The sequence below is a fragment of the Pseudopipra pipra genome, chromosome 3 (assembly GCF_036250125.1).
Source record: "Pseudopipra pipra isolate bDixPip1 chromosome 3, bDixPip1.hap1, whole genome shotgun sequence".
Taxonomy (NCBI): Eukaryota; Metazoa; Chordata; class Aves; order Passeriformes; family Pipridae; genus Pseudopipra; species Pseudopipra pipra.
In genome coordinates this window covers 97,417,340-97,437,927 of record NC_087551.1, presented here as the reverse complement: position 1 = coordinate 97,437,927, position 20,588 = coordinate 97,417,340, and the positions used below count along the sequence as shown (strand labels likewise).

Sequence of the window (20,588 nt, the reverse complement as noted above, 5' to 3'; positions counted from 1 at the left end):
AACCAAGTCACATTTAAATAAGACTGGCTGAAATGACACAGTGCAATCTAACACCTGCCATGAATCTTGCCCAATCATTTATGAATAAAAAAGAATTTCTAAAATTCTCCAAAAGAAAGAACTTTAATGGACAATTTAACATACTAACAGACACCCTAACATATCTTCAGTTTTCCAAATACTGAAATGCCAGTTCTTTTTCTATGGCTGAAAATAATCTATATAATATTAAGTTGCACCTCATTCATGCTGCTTCTGACATACTTCTGAAAAGAAAGGTATTCGCAGTGGCATTTATATTTTGAAGGAAGAAAGAAAATAGTGGAGTCAGAAGACTTTTCACTGCTGGAGAGCGACCGTAGCACTCTGCACCCTACTGACATAGTGGTTTATAGTAAAGTTGAATCTATCCAACTGCGTGAGAGAAAATTAAGATACGGAACACACATACGAAGATTTAAACACTGTAATCAGGATTTTATTTGAACACCTCTCCTGGAGGTTTCAGATAGGTTAAACCACAGCTGCAGGAAATAGTAACATCTTTTGAATGAAATGAGTCTAGAAGACTGTTGGATTCAAATCACAAAAGATCATTCTACAAGCAAAGAATAATTCCTTAAGATTGCTACAATATAAAAGAATAACAAGTTTTGAGATTTAACAGTGAATATTCCAAAATCTAACCAAATATAGAACCAGCTAATCTCCACCCTTCTTATACTTAATTTTAATTATATGTTATCTGCTTTTTATATGGATAATAAATAGGAGAATTGAATGATTGGACAAACAGTTGTATCATAATTTCTTGAAGAATTCATGTAAGAAAATACTTTATGAATACTCCATATGCATTATTAATACTTCCCTGATGCCCAGCAATTTTTCAAGAAGAATCAGTTTTTTTCCTGAAAAACTGCATCCCTTCTCAGAAGTGCAGGAGCAAGAGCATTACCATTAACAACTCTTCTTTTGTTACTCCATCAGTCTGAAGAGACAAATAGAATGGTTCTAAGTAAGTACCTTGTCAGAACCCAGAAACTTCATTAGAATCCCACCCGTGCTGGGACTCCTTGCTCCTTGCAAGCTGTGCTAATGCAATGCTGTGATCCAGGGTTCTCAGTATTTCAAACATTTCTAGGAGGTTCCTGCAAACCTGAGGATACCAAATCAAATTTGCATTTGTGCTAAACTGTGTAAACATGTTTTTAATTGGAGAAGGCCTATAGTCTCAATCCATACACTCCCATACCTTCAGTTCACTTGAGAGTATGATCTAGATTTACTAGCCAGTAGAAAGTGATAATTTGCTGTTTAATTTTGAGAATTTAAGACTATATCACAAACTTTCCTTTGGCTTTCATGTTGTGTTCAAACTCTTCCAGTGTTAACAAGGACAATCTCAATTCACAATTAACAATATAACAGCAAAATAGTTCTTCTTTCAAAAGAGAACAATTAGGTAAAACATAACGTATTTACCTTACGTGAGAGGAAAATAAGCTTTCTGGAAGAAAATGTTCAAGGTGGACTAAATAAACTCCAGAGAATTTTCCAGTAGTAAAATTTATTCATTTTCAGTTTGTAATAATCAAGGTCAACTTACTACTTCCAATTTTTAAGCTGTCATAACATGCTCACTGACTGCTATTACACAGTCATTGACAAAAAAAATTGATATGATGATGAAGCTTTCAGAAGCCTTCAGTGTATTAAAATGTACTCAGATCCTTAGTCATGGAGGACATCAACCTAATGCAGTTATTAAACAGACAAATAACCTAAACATTTGTTATACTTATTTTACCGATGAAATGGCTCCAGGATTTAAATTATTCATTACTTACCCCGGTTCTTTGAACTTCCAAGAAAATTGCTCTTTGAAATGATTTCTCCCACACTGCCAATTCACTGCCCAGTTCTACATTGAAATAATGACTCTTGCCATGTCCAGCCATAACATTGAAACAATACAGCCTCTGGTCTTCAAGATCAAAGTCCTGATGAATACCTAAATACATGTTTGCTTGTAGCCAGCAATCATCAGCAAGCCAGAGCTGAAAGACATGTTGTAGTATGTGATTCTTCATCTGGCAAAGGTAAACAATTGAAGTAACACACTCTTCTGTAAGTGATGGGTATGTTATGGTATAATGGCATTTATTACCTTGAAGAAATGGTCTAAGAATTAAGTAATAATGTCAAAGACAACTTCTCTCTTTGCTTCTTATTCACTCTACCCAGTATCACATAATCCAAGCTACTTCTGCAGTTCCAAAAATACTGTCAAAAATTACCTAAGCAATACATACAGAATTTAAAATGAGTTTATACCAACATATTGTTTACAATGAAAAGGAAGGAAATCCCTGAACTCTTTGAATACAATCAGAGAGCTGTGTGCCAGCTCTACAGGAGACCATAATTCAGCCATTCTAATTGGGTTCCAATATGCTAAACCCCAAGGAATGAATGCAGTAATCTATCAAGTACCAAGGACTAACTAATTCTGGAAATGACAACATAAGCGTGTCCCGTGATAGCCTCAATGCTGTTCTGTAACTACAAGGAGAACGAAGTGAAATCCTGCCATCACCTTCAAGATAAAGAAGAGAAACTTCACATTAAACTTTCATAATAAAAATATCTCTGTAATAGAATGTTTTGTAAATGAAAACAAATTCATATAAGAAACTTCCCTAATATTTCAAGACTTCATTGATTAGCATAGAGAAAAACAAAACTAAATAAAAAAGCTACTACTTACACATCTAGCTATTTTCACAGCCTAAATTTCCAAATTACACATATTTTTAAATTTCTGTTTATCAGATAGGGTCCTTTCCTATCTCCTTTTCTTTATGATATCATGGGGCAGAAAGAACAAAATAATTAGCAATGAAAATTATATTATTTTCCAAAGTCACTCACAAACAGAATTGTTTTTCTCTAACACTCCAGTTTAGGTTTGGAAGACTTGACTCTAGTCAAGCAGGTCTGAGGTAGAAGCAGTCATGTTTGAACTGGATTTAGGTGTCTTTGAAAAGACTAGCATGCGGCTTTGTGCTGTACCCAAGTCCTAGAATCTTGTAGTCAGGATAAGCTGTATAAAGGTTTACAATTTAGTTTTCTATAACCTCTACTAGCCTATCATTGCCTGTTGAGGCTAGTTGAAACTCTATGCACATGAAAATGAACAACTAAAATTTTAGCATCCAAGTGTAATTTAAAATATTCTGATACGGGTAAAATTAATGTTCAGGGGCTTGTGTCCCTCCTGTTCTATATGCACACTCAAGTATACTCATAGGGCAGCAGTGAAGATCCACTGTTTAGTAATAAAAAGCAGAGGAAAGAAATGCTCTGCTACCACACCCTCCTCTGTGTACTGCTCTCAGATTCATAAACAGAATCAAAACACTCAGACTGGAACTGAAAATTTTGCTTGTGCTGGTGAATTACTGACTAACATAAAGCTGGCACATGCAATCTTATGTAATTTAGGAGGAGCTATGGGTGTTTCATGGGGCACCTTGGTATACAGCACTTTGTTGACAAAATTGGCCCTGCAGCTACCTGAGGAGAGAAGAGAATTGAGGAAACTCAGAGCTCTTTCACAACACTCCTTTGGACTGTGGAAAAGGCAGTTGAACAAAATACTGCATATGTTCTGGTGTTCAGCTGCTATGGAGTGACAGGTATTACATCTGCTTCACAGCTTACTGCAACATATACTGCATATAGCTGGTAGACTATTATATTAATATTTTGTAATTTTTATCTGAAAATACCAGGCAATAAAAGAAAATGAAATGTTTTTAAGACAGCTGGCTTTTAAAAATATATCTAATATTCTTGACCTAGAAACAAGTTCCAATAAAGATGAATTATGAGGCAAGGTATAGGAATAAACATCTGTGATAAAAGATTTTACATTTTCAATTATCTGGTTTTTATCACCAGATGTCCACGTATATGCAAGGCATGTTATATATATGAGTTTTAATTCACATATTTGCATATGCATGTTTGTCTATGCAAACAGGTGTAATTATACAAATGTATACACACATACAAATCTAATATATATCGAACATTTTGTTTCAAAATATAAATTCCATATGGGGTTCTAATTTTCCATGCTTAACTTTGTGACATAATAAACATAGATGAGAGGCTTACAGTTAGGTATGTAATAAGAGCACCTCTCCTTCAAATCTATCTTTCATAAGAAGAAACAATAGCATACTCTACCACAGTTCTGTGCTAATTCTAACCAGCTTCTGAAAATCCTTAAGACCCTCCCCAAACAGGAGTTTTTACAACATAACTCTGTCTTTCATAGGCAATGCAGAAATCTTAATCCCTTAAGATTTTTTCCTATCTTTTTGGATTTGCTCAGTTTGTCTCACTGCCATTTATACCAAAGAATCAACATAAAAGAGGTTAAAGAGTTGAACTTGGGCTTTTGCACTTTAGTTAACATATTCATGAAGACTGGCAATTAAGCATTCATTTATTAAAATGTCAAGAACATTAAAGATTTGAATTTTTGATAGTTTATTTGCCCACTTCTTTTTCTTAACGAAAAAGTATCACAGAAGTTGCTTTAAGGACAGAATATCCTTGAAATTACCATAATATTCAAGAAAGGACTGAGTTTCAGCAGTAATATTTAAAGGAGAAAAAAACAAAACCAAAACTCAAGCCACAGCAAAATCTTTTCAAAAGGCATACCGAGTATACATTTCATTGGTGCCTGACATACTTATCAGCAAATAGTAAAATTTAAAAAATATTATGGAGAATGAATAAATGATCTGGGGCAGAACCTCTGCCTTTTGTTGATGTCTCAGTGATGGGCAGGACCTGCAGTTGCCCACATAAACTCAGCTGTATGGCTGTGCTCCTGTGTCTTGCATTGTGGAGCTGAGGTCTAGTCCTGAACTCCAGGCCTGTTGTTTTTCCTGTTATGGCATTGACCAAAACCCTTCCTTCCTATGTCCTGAGTAACTGAATAACAAAATAAAAAAACAACACAAAGCAAAACAAACCAACCAACCAACCAAAAAAAAAAAAAAACCAACATCAAAACAAAACCAAAACCAACCACAAACCCCAAAACAAAACAAAAACCCCTCATCAAAACCATATGCACTTCTCCTTCAGTGCAGGATCTGGATAGGTAAAAGGGCAACAAGCTGCCTTTTCCACAGCAGGAGTACATGGTCAAAAGAGAAAGGACAGCAGCCACTGAGAAGTAAAGCTGAGCTGTAATTTTTGAATGAAACAGTATTTTATCTGAAACGATGAATTTTTATTTTTTTCCCTGAAAATATGTTTGATTTTACTCTCCTAGGCAAATAGGCTCTCATCTAGCATTATCTCACCTCCAAAGCAGTTTTTGATAAGCTAGTAGAATTAATCTATCTGATGCAATTTATCAGAAAATATATTCTGCAACTCAATTATTTAATTTTTTTGCCCCAACTCCTTGCTTGGGACAAGCTAGACAGAAGACATGATTCTATCAAGTTGGGGGAAGAAAATGAATTCTATGGAATACAAATCCAACATGTTGCCCTTTGTAAGGCAAAACCTACTGTACTATTACTTACTGTAATATTTGCAAATTACAAACGATATAACGAGGACATAATTTTATATTTTTAATTACTGAAATTAAATAAAGATATTTTTATATAGAACAAAAATTACAACAAGAGCATTTTCCATCATGTTTGCCCAAAAATCTGACTCACTAAGAAAAAATAGGCTTATGCTTGTTATGCTTAGCTGTGTGTCTCACTGATACTTCATACAACCAACTCTAATACTGAAAACTTTCTTCAATATGAAAGCATTTGAGTAACTTGTTCACCTGGAGCTTAATTAATTTTCCATATGCTCTTATACTTGCACAGTTAATGTACTAGAGATTACAAACAGTTTTTATAAAAACAGATGAACTATTTGAATGTTAGTTACTCCTAGTTAAGATTACTTTGAGCTTATCATCAACACGAAAAAGCAAGCTTTCTTTACTAAATAATACCACCGTAATCATTAGAAAACCTACCTTGTGAATTTTAAATAGAACCTCACAGAGGTTATAGATTTTTTCAGCTCGTACCCAGTCTAGTGTGCTTACCTATAACATCAAAAGAAAATATTGTCAACACATTATTTATTCAAAAATCTTGTAGAGATGAAAAAAACTAAAAAGATTTCACCCATCATTATTCTACTGGATGCTTAAATACAGGCACATTGCTACACTTAATATCCAGCATTATAAAATACTGTCAAATACTATTCAATTTTTACAGAAACAGTAGTCTTAGTGTAATTAAAAGATACTAAAAAATTTAATTGAATTTTTTACCAGTATTATGGAAAGCTCTTTGCAATCTCTGTGGTAAGTTACGTGAGCATATTTATTTTTCAAGATGCTAACACAGAGAATTCAGAGTTTCAAACACAAAGTCATTCAGCGTCATGTCTCAATCTTAAAAAAATCTTGCAACCAAGAGAACAAGACGTATTCCTAAATTCAGGTCCGAGTTTACATGCATTAGAGAGGAAAAACCTCAATATTTATTCTAAAACTAGGACTATGTAACTGAAATATTTGAAATTAAGAACCATGTCAACCATGTGCTTAATAATAAGAAAACATCTATTTTTTCTTTTCTTTTGATTTTATTACTTAATCCTGTTGACATGACAGGTTGTTAAAACTTGACAGTAAGAATGACACTTAAAGTTTTTACCAAAATTCTACTTTGTGATACAATGTGATAATCTGTTTTCTTTTGAAAACAGTACCTAGCCTATTTAGTTCAAGAAAGCAAAAAAGAACTTATACACAGGAAAAATTCAAGGGGAATACACATTATTTTTGCTTATATATTTTCGAGCAAAATTCTAGCTCTTGGTGAATGCTAACGCAGGAATGGCTGCATAGATATGTGAAGAATTTGACTAAGTTGTAACTCTGAGGCCTTTACCATATGGAATTACTGTTTTGGTAACTCTAACAGCAACTAGGATATTTTAAAATTCTAGAGCTGATACAGCTTTGTCCTGTTCCTGCCACCCACCCAAAAGAAAAAAAAGTGGAAAAATCAAATTAAAACTATTTAGGTAAAGCAAAATTCTGTTGTAAAACATCTGGCTTATGTGGATGAAATTTAAGTAGGAAAAACCTATGAAATTCAATAGCAGATTCTTTTTCTCTGTGTTCAGAATAGCACATAGTTCACCCATAAAACCCAATATTGTTCCTGATGATTTGCATGGAGATCAGCATGTTTTGGCTTTTTAAAATTTATTTTAAAATTTAATTTTCAGGTTTTTTTCAAATCTAAGCCATTAAACCAAATTGTAACAAAATGATGAGAATCTAAACCACAACTTAATCTGCTGTTTATGAATTTGGCTTTAGTGACACAGGCTATAACCTAAAAACTCTTGAGATAGGAATGTACTTTCATTTGCCCATATAATTTGTTTTGATTCCTGAAGATTAATTTAAACTGTTGAGATTCTTTGCTGCTATTAATGATGGACAATGATGACACTGCTGTGCCATTAAATTCACTCTGAATACCTCAGACTTCTTCCCATTATCCTGTGCATCTCTTTGATCTTTTGATGCTGTGTAACCTCTTATGACTTTTTCCGAAAAGATAGCTAGTGATGATAATAACTGTATATAAGCCAAGATTCTGTTTTACTTTGTATGTCAGAGAAAGGCTACCACACTTAAAGAGTGAAACAGTCTAAATATCATTGCAAGGTGATCAGAACACAAATGACATGTTGAGAGGAATTTGAAGGAGGCAAAACAAACGTACTACAAAGGAATAGTAGAATCTAAAGAGACAGTAGAGTAGAATCTAAAGACACATTACTCATAGTTTTATCAGAACTATCATAGTATGTCTAAGTCTAAAATGTTATTATTATAGACTGCACTGCTTTTTAAAAAAATCATGAATAATCATATACTTCTAGTCAAGGAGAAAAGCCGGAAATAATTCAAAAAGTTCATGAAAAGGGCACTATCCTTCATTTGATTTAAAGAATGTTTCAGTTTATTGTAGGTTATCCATCATCACATATTTAGTACCTGGGTAACAAGTAACTAAGATAAATGAGATCCTGAAGTATATTTCTTAGGCAATAAAATAGTTTTTCTCATTATTTCCCCTTGGAACTGTTCCTGTAGGTGTTCTATAAATTGCAGTTTCTTGGGAGTATTTCAGCATGACAATATAATTATTTTTTATGAAGTATTTGACAAAGTGTTTCAAAAAGGCATATTCAGAATAGATAAAAATAACACATTTTTAAACACAGATAAAACAGAGCTGATCAAAAAGATAAAAAAAAATGAATAAAGATATAAAAATAGGAATGTGAAGTTACAATTTTAAGCACATAATGAGAGACTGAAATAAGCATGTAGAGTTACAGAAGTTCCAAGTGGTGCAGAAGTACTTTTTACTTTAGCATGAGTTTCTGTAATTTCCTCATGTTTTAAAAAACGGCATTACAGTAAGTTCTGAAAATAAATAAAGTAGTAAAATCTAGTTTTACTTAGTTAGACCAGGTGATCTCGGCATCAGTTCATGCTCATATTCCACATATACTTAGTTTTAAATGTGTGCGTTAATCACTGGCTTTTCTTTAAAAAGTCATGGTTTAAAATAGAGAGAAAAGAGTAAACTAATTTTAACAAACACATGCAGTAAACAACAAACTCAAGAAGTTACTCCCTAGGCAAGAGTTCTGTAATTATAAAATAGGCATAAAAGACTCTCATGCCTGTTCAGAGCTCACCAATAAATAAAGAAATATGGTGTGAACGTAAAAGAGTCACACTTCAAAACTTGCTAAAGTCAAAATGAACATAACATACTCTTTGATTTTCTCTGAACACTGAATCTGATTCTAGAATTCTCCAGAGCCCCTCAAAATATTGAAAAAACAATGAATAAACTTAAAGAATAAAACTTAAGGGAAAAAAGATCAAAGTGTCTATAATATTTCTACTGAAATACAGAGGATACTGCATTATCTGAGAATTAAGCAGAAGTATCCTATCTGCCTAAAAGTCCTAGAAAGGTCTAGGGAGAAGTAACGTCTAGTTAAACGGTAATTAGTTTCACTATTTTCTTCACTCCTCAATGGAAAAAGAAAATGAAGCAAAAATAATTAAAAACAAAGTTAGAAGATATTAAAAAGGAAAACAAGAAAGTAAGACATGTTCCTGAGATGAATTATGACATGGCATTATAAGAATACTAAAGACGCCCAAATCAACTCAAAACTGCATAGTGCAAAACACACACTAAAGTGCAGTCAGATCTGGCAAATATGTGAACAAGATAAAGACTTGGGTGTAAAGTTAGAAAGTTCACCAAAAGCATTCGTGTTCAAGTCTATGCCCTTCAAATCATTGCCACCTCTCTCCTAAGATGTTACTTTGACATAATGCATAATGTAAATTACCAGTATTTAGAACTTACACAGCAGTGCTCTCTAATATTAAAACACTTCTTGAGTGAACTACATCATGCAATCTTCTCTTCTCTGTACTGTCTGTCAAAGGCAGAACTACTTCTGTTATTTTCATATTATTCTCATATTCGTTCTTTTCTTAAAACTCCAAGCAGCACATGCAGTGATTGCCTAGCTGCCTTCATGTAAATCACTTCAGTGCTATTTATTTAATCACATTGAAAAAGATAGTTTTCTAATATAAGGGTTACACAGTAGATCCAAAGATACGGCTATTTGAAGACTTTAATTGAAAAACTCTAATGAACTATGAGGAAGACATAAAAAATGAAACACTATAAACACCTCCTACATATAGCCCATATTCCATAAAAACAAACTATTCAATTTTTTTTCTGGAAATTTTCAATGACATAAAAAATAGTTCTATTTTGAATGACAATTTTGAATACTTTCTCCTCAATTTCTACTAGAATAAAAATTCAGGACATTTTCAATATCTGAAAATTGTCAGGAATTATACAGATGCTTTTAGAATGTAATAAAATACTGCTTGCATATTAAAAGAATAATTTCTATTTGTTCAATGGTGTTTTTCAGATATGCAGCTTTCAGAAATGTGTCACAATTGTAATATAGCAATCTGTAAATGAAATTTGTAAATATCTTAAATACAGTCAGATAAGCCTCTTCAGGGATGCAGAAAGACCATTCTCTGTTAATCACATCATTCTTGATACATACTCCTATGGTAAAGCTTCTACATTTTTGGAAACAGCATCTGAGATATCGTAGAAATAATGTATAAATAGAATATTACTTGCCATAGTGATTTCTTTCATATTATAATACCCACATTTTTCCACAATTTTCTTTATTTTTGCTCATGGGTAACTATGTTATCCATTCTTATGAAAGCTAGCAGCTGCATTTGCATTTACATTCACGTCATCTTTTACACACAATGGAATTGAAAAAGAGTGGAAATTCTACTAAAGCCCTTTACAGGCAGTAGTAAAGTTACAGATAAGAATAAGTGTAGAACTTATAGGTCATCTGCTATGTGTACACTACATTGATACTCTCATATGCTACATTGATTCAGTATACAAATAGCAATAGCAACATCTCTGAAATAAAACGTTAAACTTGTATCCTCTAAAGATCAAGCAAGTTAAAACATCTGTATTTTTGTGATAGAACATTTTTCCCCCCCAAGGAAAAAAAAAAAAAATGTCAGTAGGAGTAACGGTAAGAACAATATCCTCAAGTATCTCTAGAAATAGTGAAAGAGGTCTGTGCACAGCTACAGAGCTGGGACATGTGACACGGAACCAGTGTCAGGGCACAGCGTGGGTTGGTGGCTCCCTGGATGCCATCGGAGCTCCCTTGAGGTCCGTCAGGGTAGGGTCCTTGCCAGCTAATTCCCATCCCATCACCCTGCAGTGGGCTGATCCCGTCCAACAGCTAAACACACCCACAGCTGCTCACTAACTCCCTGTCCCCTGCCATGGGGTGAGGGAGACAATAGGAAGAGCAAAATTAAGAAAAATTCTTGAGGCAAAATAAAGACAGTTTAATAAGTGATGGAAAGAAAAAGAAATCAATTGAAGCAAAGGTGATTGCACACTGCTCATCCAAGGCAGACCAACACCCAGTCAATGGTTACTTTTGAAGACCAAATCCCCATTTGTTATCACAGAGCATGATGTCTTATGGTGTGTGATATCCCTTTTGGCCTATTTGGGTCAGCTGTCCTGGTTGTGTCTCCCCCCCACTCCCTGCCTTGCCCACCCCCAGGCTGCTTGCAACAGAAAGGCTGTACAAGTACTGTTCAGTATTAGCCCAAACACTGGTGTGTCAGCACTGCCTTGGCCACAAATAAGAAACCCACTGCCTCATGGGCTGCTATGAAGAAAGTGACCTCCATCCCAGCCAGGCCCAGTACATGTCCCAGCCAGGAGCAGGGCAGCCAGGGGGACTGGGACATCCCCAGCTCTGGGCACCAGGCATCTCCTTGGGAGCAGGGATGGGCTGAGGCCAGGCCTAGACATGGGCTCCTGGGTGGCCCTGGCTCACTGGGGCTCATGGCTGGGCAGGACAGGGCTGTGAAGCTGGAGACTGGTCCTGCTGCACTGGTGGGGCTGCAATGGGATCCTGGGCTGTGGGAAGGTTGGGGTGAGCCCCAGGGAAGGGGATCAGCAAAAGCCAGGGCTGAAGGTGCCCTCAGGAGACTGATAATCAGCTTCAAAGTGTGTCTTCGATCTGTGTTTGAATTCTTCAGGTGGGTGGTTGCTGGGGTTCTTTTTCGTTTTTGCTTGTTTGTTTGTTTGGGGGTTTTGTTTGGTTTTTTTCCCTCTGATAAAAACCATCTGCAGAATGATTAAAAAGCAATAAAACTGGTCAACAGCTTTTATAACTTAAAGACTGTGACATTTACTGGTGTATCATAATATTGGGATGACATAACATATTGACTAAAGGGGTCCCTTTTGTTCATGTTTTTGAAAGCCACTGTTTCTACAAAAAAAAAATAAATTGTGCAGAAACATGGCAGAGTATATCAGATTCTGTTAAGTAACATCGTACTAACACCACCAGTCATCCTCCCTTTTCTGTTCTTAACAGAGTACTGAACATGGTAAATGAAGTTGTTTATCCTGAAGTTGTTAGTATCATGTAGATGGGTAGTTCTAGTTATATCAAAATGTGTCTTAAAAATAGGTTAAAATTTATAGAGGAAAAGCATTCATGGGGTGTGATAATTATTTGTTTAATATTTCTGCACTGTTTTTACATTTTAATTGGATGGTAGTAATTGAATGAAATTTTAGTTCCTCGGCTTAACATATTAAAACCCCAAGTTTTAGAGGGGGAGAACCCCTGATTTTCTCAAATGTCTTGTCTCATTTTAAAAGGAATATTACTGGCTATTTTAAAATGCTTGAAGTTAATAGGAATCACTGGATTAAGAATTTCAATCTAGAGAGGGGAAAATTTTACTTATAGCATTTCATTGAGGTTCATAAATAACTTTTGAAAAGTATGTGCTTCTCAAAGGTACTGTAGACAGTACACATATAAAGGGTCAGATTTTCTTTGGATCACCTGACAAAACTGTGAGACTGACCATCTTCTGAGAAAAACTGTAAGCAAGTTGTATAATTGAAATGGCATTCTAATTACACATTTTATTCTTTTTCATTTGTTTAAAGTAAAGATTCTCTGGAGAAAAAAAGAAAGAAGGATTAAACATTACCATGTGGTAAGTATGGGTCACTCTTTTGTAACAGCGTAGAATTCTACAGCTCATTTCTGTTTCATTCTTTTAAACTAATTTTTAGAAAAGTATTAGGTACGTCATCTGTGAAACAGAATTCTTGTTACTAGGTATGTAAATTACCCAAGCAAGACTTTTTCAGGCTATACACTTAGCATTGGATTCTCTGTAATACTTTAATCCTTTGCCTGTGTGAAAAATCCACAAGTATTTGTGGTGTTTATTTCATGATGTATTTTGTCTTTAAGAAAACAGAGTAACTGCCAACTCATATACAAATACCTTAGAATAAATAAGGTAAGAAACATTAGGCCTAACCACCCAAAGAAAAACCTGACCTTGGCAACTTCAAAAAGCAAAACACTCCCTACCAGGAATTCTTTAAACTATGCAGGTACAGTAAGATTTTCAGAGGACCTTGAAAGAGGCTAAATTTCTAAAGCTTACTGAAATTCAGTGGCATCTCTGGCTTTAACTTATTTTGAAATCTCAGCTGACAACTTCACTTGATAAAGGAAGACAAACCCAGACATAACCAACATGTATCCATTTACAATGAAACTGCCACAAAAACATTAATTTTTTACCGGTGGAGTGCTGAAAATATAGAAGGACGAACCCTTCAGTGCCAGAAACTTGAATTTGTAGAGCTGAGATGAATCAGTTCCTTCAAGTCTCTCATTTACCCATCCCATATGTATGACCTGTAAAAGAAAATAATTGAACATTAAAGCTCTATTTTTAAGTGGATCATACGAGTGGTTTTATTAGAATGGGATGCATCATACCCTTCACATTTGCCTTCCCACCACTTGCATATTTCTGAAGCATACAGTATTGTGGCAGTGTGTCAGAAGTCCCTGAAGAGAATTAAACTTACAGTACTGGTAGTCTGAATCTTATCTGAAATAATCACAGTTTTAAAAGCCACCTATGTATCTCAAAGCAGACTCTCACTTGAGCCAGCAGAAACCTATGTGTACAGAAGTAGTTCAGCAGGCAGTTTATAAAAACCATGATCCTATATTATCTATAGCAGTGTCAAAACTTGGATATACTGACATTTCTATTCCATGTACCTCTGAAGAAATACACCTGAACAAATCACTAGATTTATCAAATCAAACAGCTTTCTCTAGGTTCATGTTTGCCACTGTTAGCAAAGTCTTTGCTGCACTTATCGTCTTTCAGAGTTTATATATTTTTTTATATACACTTTATCTAGGTTCTCATAGAATTAGACGTCAAATTTAGTGGTTACAAAACTTTAATAGTGTTACAATGCATACCTTTATTTTCCAGAAAAATTAATGCTAAGAAAAAATAATATTACCAAGTAAAACTGCATGCTTCCTCTTTGAGGTAGCATGCAAATTTATAAAGGAATAATGTCATAGCGTGGTAGCAGAATATAGTGAATGTAGTTACCCATGAAAAACAACAAGTGAAAAACATTCTAGGCTCCATTTGGCATACTTTAAGAGGAAAATATTGCTCACGAAACAGGTATTTAAATCTAGACTGAGTCACCAATCCGAATGTACAATTCTTGCTGATAAGCTTGCTTATTTTCAATTAAGGCTACACCTACAGGCAGTAATGATTTACACAGGGGCAGATATGTCAAAGCACTAGCTAATAGTATAGATGAATGCTTATACTCTTATATCATGAAAACCTCACACGTTGTTTTCTAATGTTGGTATTTAATGTCTCAGTTATGTCTCATCAATCAATTTATCAATTAATTAATAATAAATCAATATGTTGAGCCAGACAATCCTTCTCTAAACTGCATTAACATTTTAAGGAGATCTAAGAAACAGCACAATAAATACAGTAGCCCTTCCAGTTCTTATTTGCTATTCTGCAAATTTAATAACTTTCACTAAAAGATTGTTTCTACAGCAGTCAGCAAAAGTGTCAAAATAGTATATTCAGAAACCTCATCACTTTAACAAAATATACTACATTATTGTTTATATTCTATTACAATTTATATTATATATTCAGTTTATTAGGGTGGTAATATAATATCATAGTACATGACCAGTACTATATTTTCCTTTACATTTCTAAAGTCATAGTTGCTGATCTGCAAATTGACACCACTTATTATGGTAACCTGAAAAGTAAGTGCTAATGAATATGAAAGAGGAAGAGGAAAAGACTAAGCAAAAGATATTTAAAAAGAGAAAGAATTTGTTAAGAAAAAAAAGAAACTGGAGAAATTAAAATGAAAATAACAAAAGCAAGTACACTATACAAGTTTATAAAGAGAGGGAAGCAATTACAAAATACTTGGGAGAAAAAAATTTAAAGAAAAGAGAATTCCAAATGTATATTTGTCCATAAAATTGCCTATACAAAGTCCCCAAAAAGTAAAGAATGAAAATAAAAGAATTTTATTTATCAGAAACAGTGTTTGATTAACTTATGCATATACTGATAAAATAATAAAATTATGTATTTTTAACAGATATATATAAAAAAATATATTTTTTTTTTAATTTCTTCCCACACAGCTTTCTTATTGACTGGTTCATTTAATGGTTGTTTAGACCACAGAAATGGAGAAATAACAATTATTCAGTTCCACAAAAGCAAACAAGTGTTGCTACTTAATAATAATAATAATCATCATCATCATCTGTTCATACATGGGTTACTGAGATTTTAATTGGATCTTAGTACGTGGGTGGGAATATTAGTCCTGGGACAAAAACTGTTCAGTTATTTGGATCAAAACCTTCCATTTGAAGTGTTTAGGAGTGCTGACAAGGCATAACACTACAAACTGTCCCATTCTCAGCATTGCTTTCACTGCCATTCAAAGCTACATGGAAAACTACCCATATACCATTGATGTATTATTAAGTTTCTAACCCAAAAGTTCCTGTAGGAAGAAAATGAGCAATGACATTCATTATGATGAGATAAAACAAGTCACTAACAAAATGTAATCCAATCATAGCAGATAAATGAAAGTTCTTATTTACACTTATTGATTTTCTACAGCAATAGAGCATCTGGGTGCTGCAATGACTAGAAACTTAACATGTATTAAATTTAATAAAGCAGTCAGTACATTTTGTATATAGTACTTTAAGTTAAATAGTTATGAAAAGTAAATGATGCAAAACACTCCAGAGGGAACTGAAGAAAGAAAATCAAGGAGATCTCTATGTATGACATGTCAGAACAGACGGCTACACTTATGTAATTAAAGTGGGATAAGAATCTACAAGAGACGCCAGCTTGACCTGCAAGTTAGCAACCAGTGTTGTTCCATGAGGTACAATGGAACAATAACAAATTAAGAAAGCAAAGAGAAGTACATCTTGAGGGAGCTTTAGTAATTTTTTGGTTTTTTTCCAAAGCAAGTGTTAGATGGCATATTTTGAAAGGTATAGATAAAGGCAGTATTCAGGGGAACTGGATCCTGTTCAGATCTCTTCAGCACTTCTACAGTATGTCAGTTTTCAAAGTGAACCATTTATATCTATTATTGGATTATGCAACAAAATCTGTACAACCAAATCCATATAATACTGTTTAAAATATTGTAATGTCAAGAATTGTCATAAACCTTGCTGGAATCAAGATCTGTTCCAGCACACATCCACAAGATACATTACATGATCACAGGAGAAAATTAGATTGTTTGACACTATTTATTATTGACAAATCTTTCAGGGTGGTTATTCATTTGTTATCTTGCTGCTCCACATAGGTATTTTGTTTTATTTCAAATTTCTTTATACAGATTGAAGTCAAATTGACTAGTCTCTAACTATCCAACTTCTCTTTCTTTATTCATTAACAGTCATGACGTTTGCCCTTCCCTTATCTGTTGAGATGTCACCTGTGAGACACAAATTCCCTGAAATAATCATGATAAAAGTTTTAGTCTTAAAAATATAAAAAAAAATCCAGGAAACAAAATAAGAAATCTTGCAAGTATTTTTACCTATGCAGAGATAGAATTGCCTAATTTGCTTTAATAAAAAATAAAGAGCAATCCAGTAGTGTGTTTTTTGAAAATTGAGTCCCAAATCTATCTGCCTACTGATAACACAGAATAAAGTGCTTTCAAATAATCTCTAGAGTATTATAACAAATTATACTAAGCAGAAACAAAAGTTATGATGCATAGATGCTGTGTGTTTCATCATCAACACAGGTTACATAAACACTTAGCACCTGAGCTTCAGCAGTGGTACTTACTTAACACCTTTCAGATTTGTGTAATCCCTACATATTTCTTAAGACCTTGTAGTCCTTGACATGGAATAATTAGCATGACATGTCCTAGCATAACTAGAACTCTCCAAACAATTCCAATGGACAGTCTGGGATTTTAGCACTGTTGGAAATAATTTCCAAAAGGCAGTTTGAATGCAGACACCCTGCTTTGGTGGACGAAAAGAATTTAAAAGTGTGGAATTAGCTAGACCATGCCAATTAGCTTCATGACCTGGTACCATTTATTTTAACAGTATAAATATGTTAATAATAACTACAACTACTACTACCTTTCCTTACCTCCAAATTTGAATAACAGTCCTAGGACAAAGTCATAGAATCATAGAATACTCTGAGTTGGAAGGGATCCATAAAGATCATTGAAGTCCAACTTACAGCCCTGCACAGGACCACCCCAAGAATCACACCATGTTTGTTTGACATCTTTTGGCAAAGACACTTAAATACAACTGGTTTAGACCCAAGAACCTTAGTCCTTTCTGATTTTCTTTATCTAGGTGCCTACAGAATTCCGCACGGTCTGGAGATTCAGTTTCCAGTAAAACCAGTTCGGGGCAATATGAAAAACAAAGAAAGCCCGGTTTAGCAAAGTAATTTTTTATGTTCTTGATAACCCTGAATCCTAGATTGCTAACATCCTATGAAAAAATAATCTGAATGAAACCTATCCACATCCAGCCTTGTCCCTTTATGAATGATTAAGCTGGACTCTAAAGGCAATGAAGAAAACTCACCACAGGCAATACATTAATGAAACTGCTTAATTCTCCAGGAATGTCCACGCTCAAAAGCAAAGATAAATTTTCAGTTATCACCAATTTTACTTCAAGGCAGCTCTTCAAGTGACCTTCAATCTCTTAAGGTTATCCTTTCTCTAAATTTTAAATCAATTGCATTAATAAGAGCTATTCAGATCCGTACAAATATCATGTAACTGACATTAATAGGCTCCATTAACCTAGGACAGAACAAGACCTCTTCTGCTTTCAGTTACTTTTGCCAAGTTTTATATGATGCCTTTGTGAAATATATATATGAAAGATTCATAATTTGCTTGCTTTTAAAGCAAATTTTCACAGGACCTATAAATTCTGAATTGTTCAAATTTGCTCCTTTAATATTTTTACGTCTGCTAGTTTTATTTCCTTGAACTGCCAAAATTCATTATAAACTTATTTTTTCTCACTTTTTGGCAGAGAAAAATCCAATGTTTGTTGTTATCAGTTCTATCTTAAATTTTCAGCTTCTGAAATTAGGGTCCTAATTGTATCATCCCTTCTATTTATATTAGAAATGGAAAAAGTGGGATAGATTTGTATCGCCTAACTTTAGGCACCTACTTTAGACGATATGCTAAGAGGCAAGTCAAGACAGCAAAAGTGGGTCCTATAAAGGATGATTGAAAGTGTTGATATCAAGTTTCACATTTGAACAGCTCTCTGGAATAGAATAATTTTCTGCACTGAATATCTAGGCAGTTTATGGAGACTAGCCTGTTTATTTAGGAAATCAAATTATGTAGGTTGTATGACTGTCCTCAATACCTCTTAAAAATTGAGGGAGAGTATGTCTTCCTTTTTTCACCTAAACTCATTATATGTGCCCAAACTGATAAGAAAAAACTTTTAATTGTTACTAAAGTACTTGCAGTAGACAGTTCATGCAACAAAGGATATCCAAATTAAATACCTTTTCCCCGGCACTCATAATCACCTGTTTTTCATATCAGTCTAATTAATAATTAAAAGTCAAGGCAAAGAAAGTAATTAAATCATAAAATTATACAATAATTGGGGTTGGAAGGGAGCTTAAATGTCATTTAGGTCAACCCCACTGCAATAAGCAGGGACATCTTCAACTAGATCAGGTTGCTCAGAGACTAACCTGACCTTGAATGTTTCCAGCCATGGGGCATCCACTGCCTCTCTGGGAAATCTGTGCCAGGGCTTTCCTACCCTCAATGTTAAAAAACTTCTTCCTTAGGGCTAATCTGAATCAATCCTCTTTCAGTTTAAAATTATTACCCCTTGTCCTATCACAACAGGTCTTGTTAAATAGTTTGTCCCAATCATTCTTATAGGCCCCCTTTTACATACTGGAAGGCTGCAATAAGGTCATCCTGGAGCCTTCTCTTCTCTAGGCTGAACAGCCCTCCCTCTTTCAATCTTTCCTATAGGAGAGGTGTTCCATCCCTTTGATCATCTTTGTGGCCCTCTTCTGGATCTGTTAGAACAGATCCATGTCCTTCTTGAACAGGATGCATCACTGTAGGTGGGGCTCTAGAGCAAAACAGAGGAGCAGAATCAACTCCCCTGACCTTCTGGCACTCTATTTTAGATGCAGCCCAGGGCATGTTTGGCTTTCTGGGCTGCAGGTGCACATTGCTGGGTCATGTCCAGCCTCTCATCCACCAGCACCCCCAATTTCTTCTTGGCAGGGCTGCTCTCAATCGATTCATTCCCCAGCCTGTATTGATACTGGGGATTATCTTGACCCAGGTAAAGGACCTGGCACTTGGTTTTGCTGAACCCCCTGAAGTTCCCACGGGCCCACTTCTCAAGCTTGTCCAGGTCCCTCTGGATGGCATTCTGTCCTTCAGGTACGTCAACCACACCACACAACTTGGTGTTTTCTGCAAACTTGCTGAGGGCACACTCATCAAGTTTATGTCACTGACGAAGACATTGAACAGTACTGGTCCCAGTACAGACCTCTGGGGGACACCACTTGTCAGTGATGTCCATTGGAACACTGAGCCATTGACTACTATCCTCTGGATCCAACCATCCAACGAATTCCTTATCAGCTGGACAGTCCACCCATCAAATCCATCTCCCTCCAATTTAGATAGGAGGATGTTGTGGGGGACTGTGTCAAAGGCATTACAGAAGTCTAGATAAATGACACCTGGAGCCCTTCCTTGTTCCCTGATGTAGTCACCTCACCATAGAAGGCTATAGGGTTGGTCAGGCAGGACTTGCCCTCTGTGAAGGCATTCTGGTTGTCTCAAATCACCTCCCTGTCCTCCAAGTGCCTTATCACAGCTTCTAGGAGGATCCCTTCCATGATCTTCCCAGGAACAGAGGTGAGGCTGACATGTAGGTAGTTCCTGGGTTCCTCCTTTATATCCTGTTTAAAAATGGGTCCAGTGTTTCCCTTTTTCCAGTCATCTGGGACTTCACCCTACTGACATGAAATTTCAGATATCATGGAGAGTGGTTTGGCAACTCAATCAGCCAATTCTCTCAGGACTCTGGGATGCATCTCATCAGGTCCCATAGACTTATATGTGTTCAGGTTCCTCAAGTGGTCATGAAACCGATCCTTCCTTACAGTGGGAGAGACTTTGCTCTCCCATTCCCCACCTTGCAGCCCATCCTCTTGCAAGGTGTCGGAAGAGAGATTGCCAGTGAAGACTAAATGTTAAATTCTTATATGGAATAGGTATTTATTTTGGTTTTAGGGGTAATTTTATTATCTATTATACACAGAATTGAAGTCTGTAGTGGGT

At 35.1% G+C, this 20,588-nt stretch overlaps 1 protein-coding gene across 2 annotated transcripts in view; it reads right to left on the bottom strand.

The window, feature by feature from the left end:
• LOC135412059 (gamma-2-syntrophin-like) overlaps positions 1–20,588 on the bottom strand; it is a 298,003-nt gene that overhangs the window by 95,067 nt on the left and 182,348 nt on the right. For both annotated transcript variants that reach the window (XM_064650434.1, XM_064650435.1), the window contains exons 12-14: positions 13,399–13,515; positions 6,083–6,154; positions 1,851–2,060 (exon numbers count right to left, since the gene is read on the bottom strand). In XM_064650434.1, the coding sequence (XP_064506504.1) occupies positions 1,851–2,060; positions 6,083–6,154; positions 13,399–13,515 (399 nt within the window). The remainder of the gene's footprint in view (positions 1–1,850; positions 2,061–6,082; positions 6,155–13,398; positions 13,516–20,588) is intronic.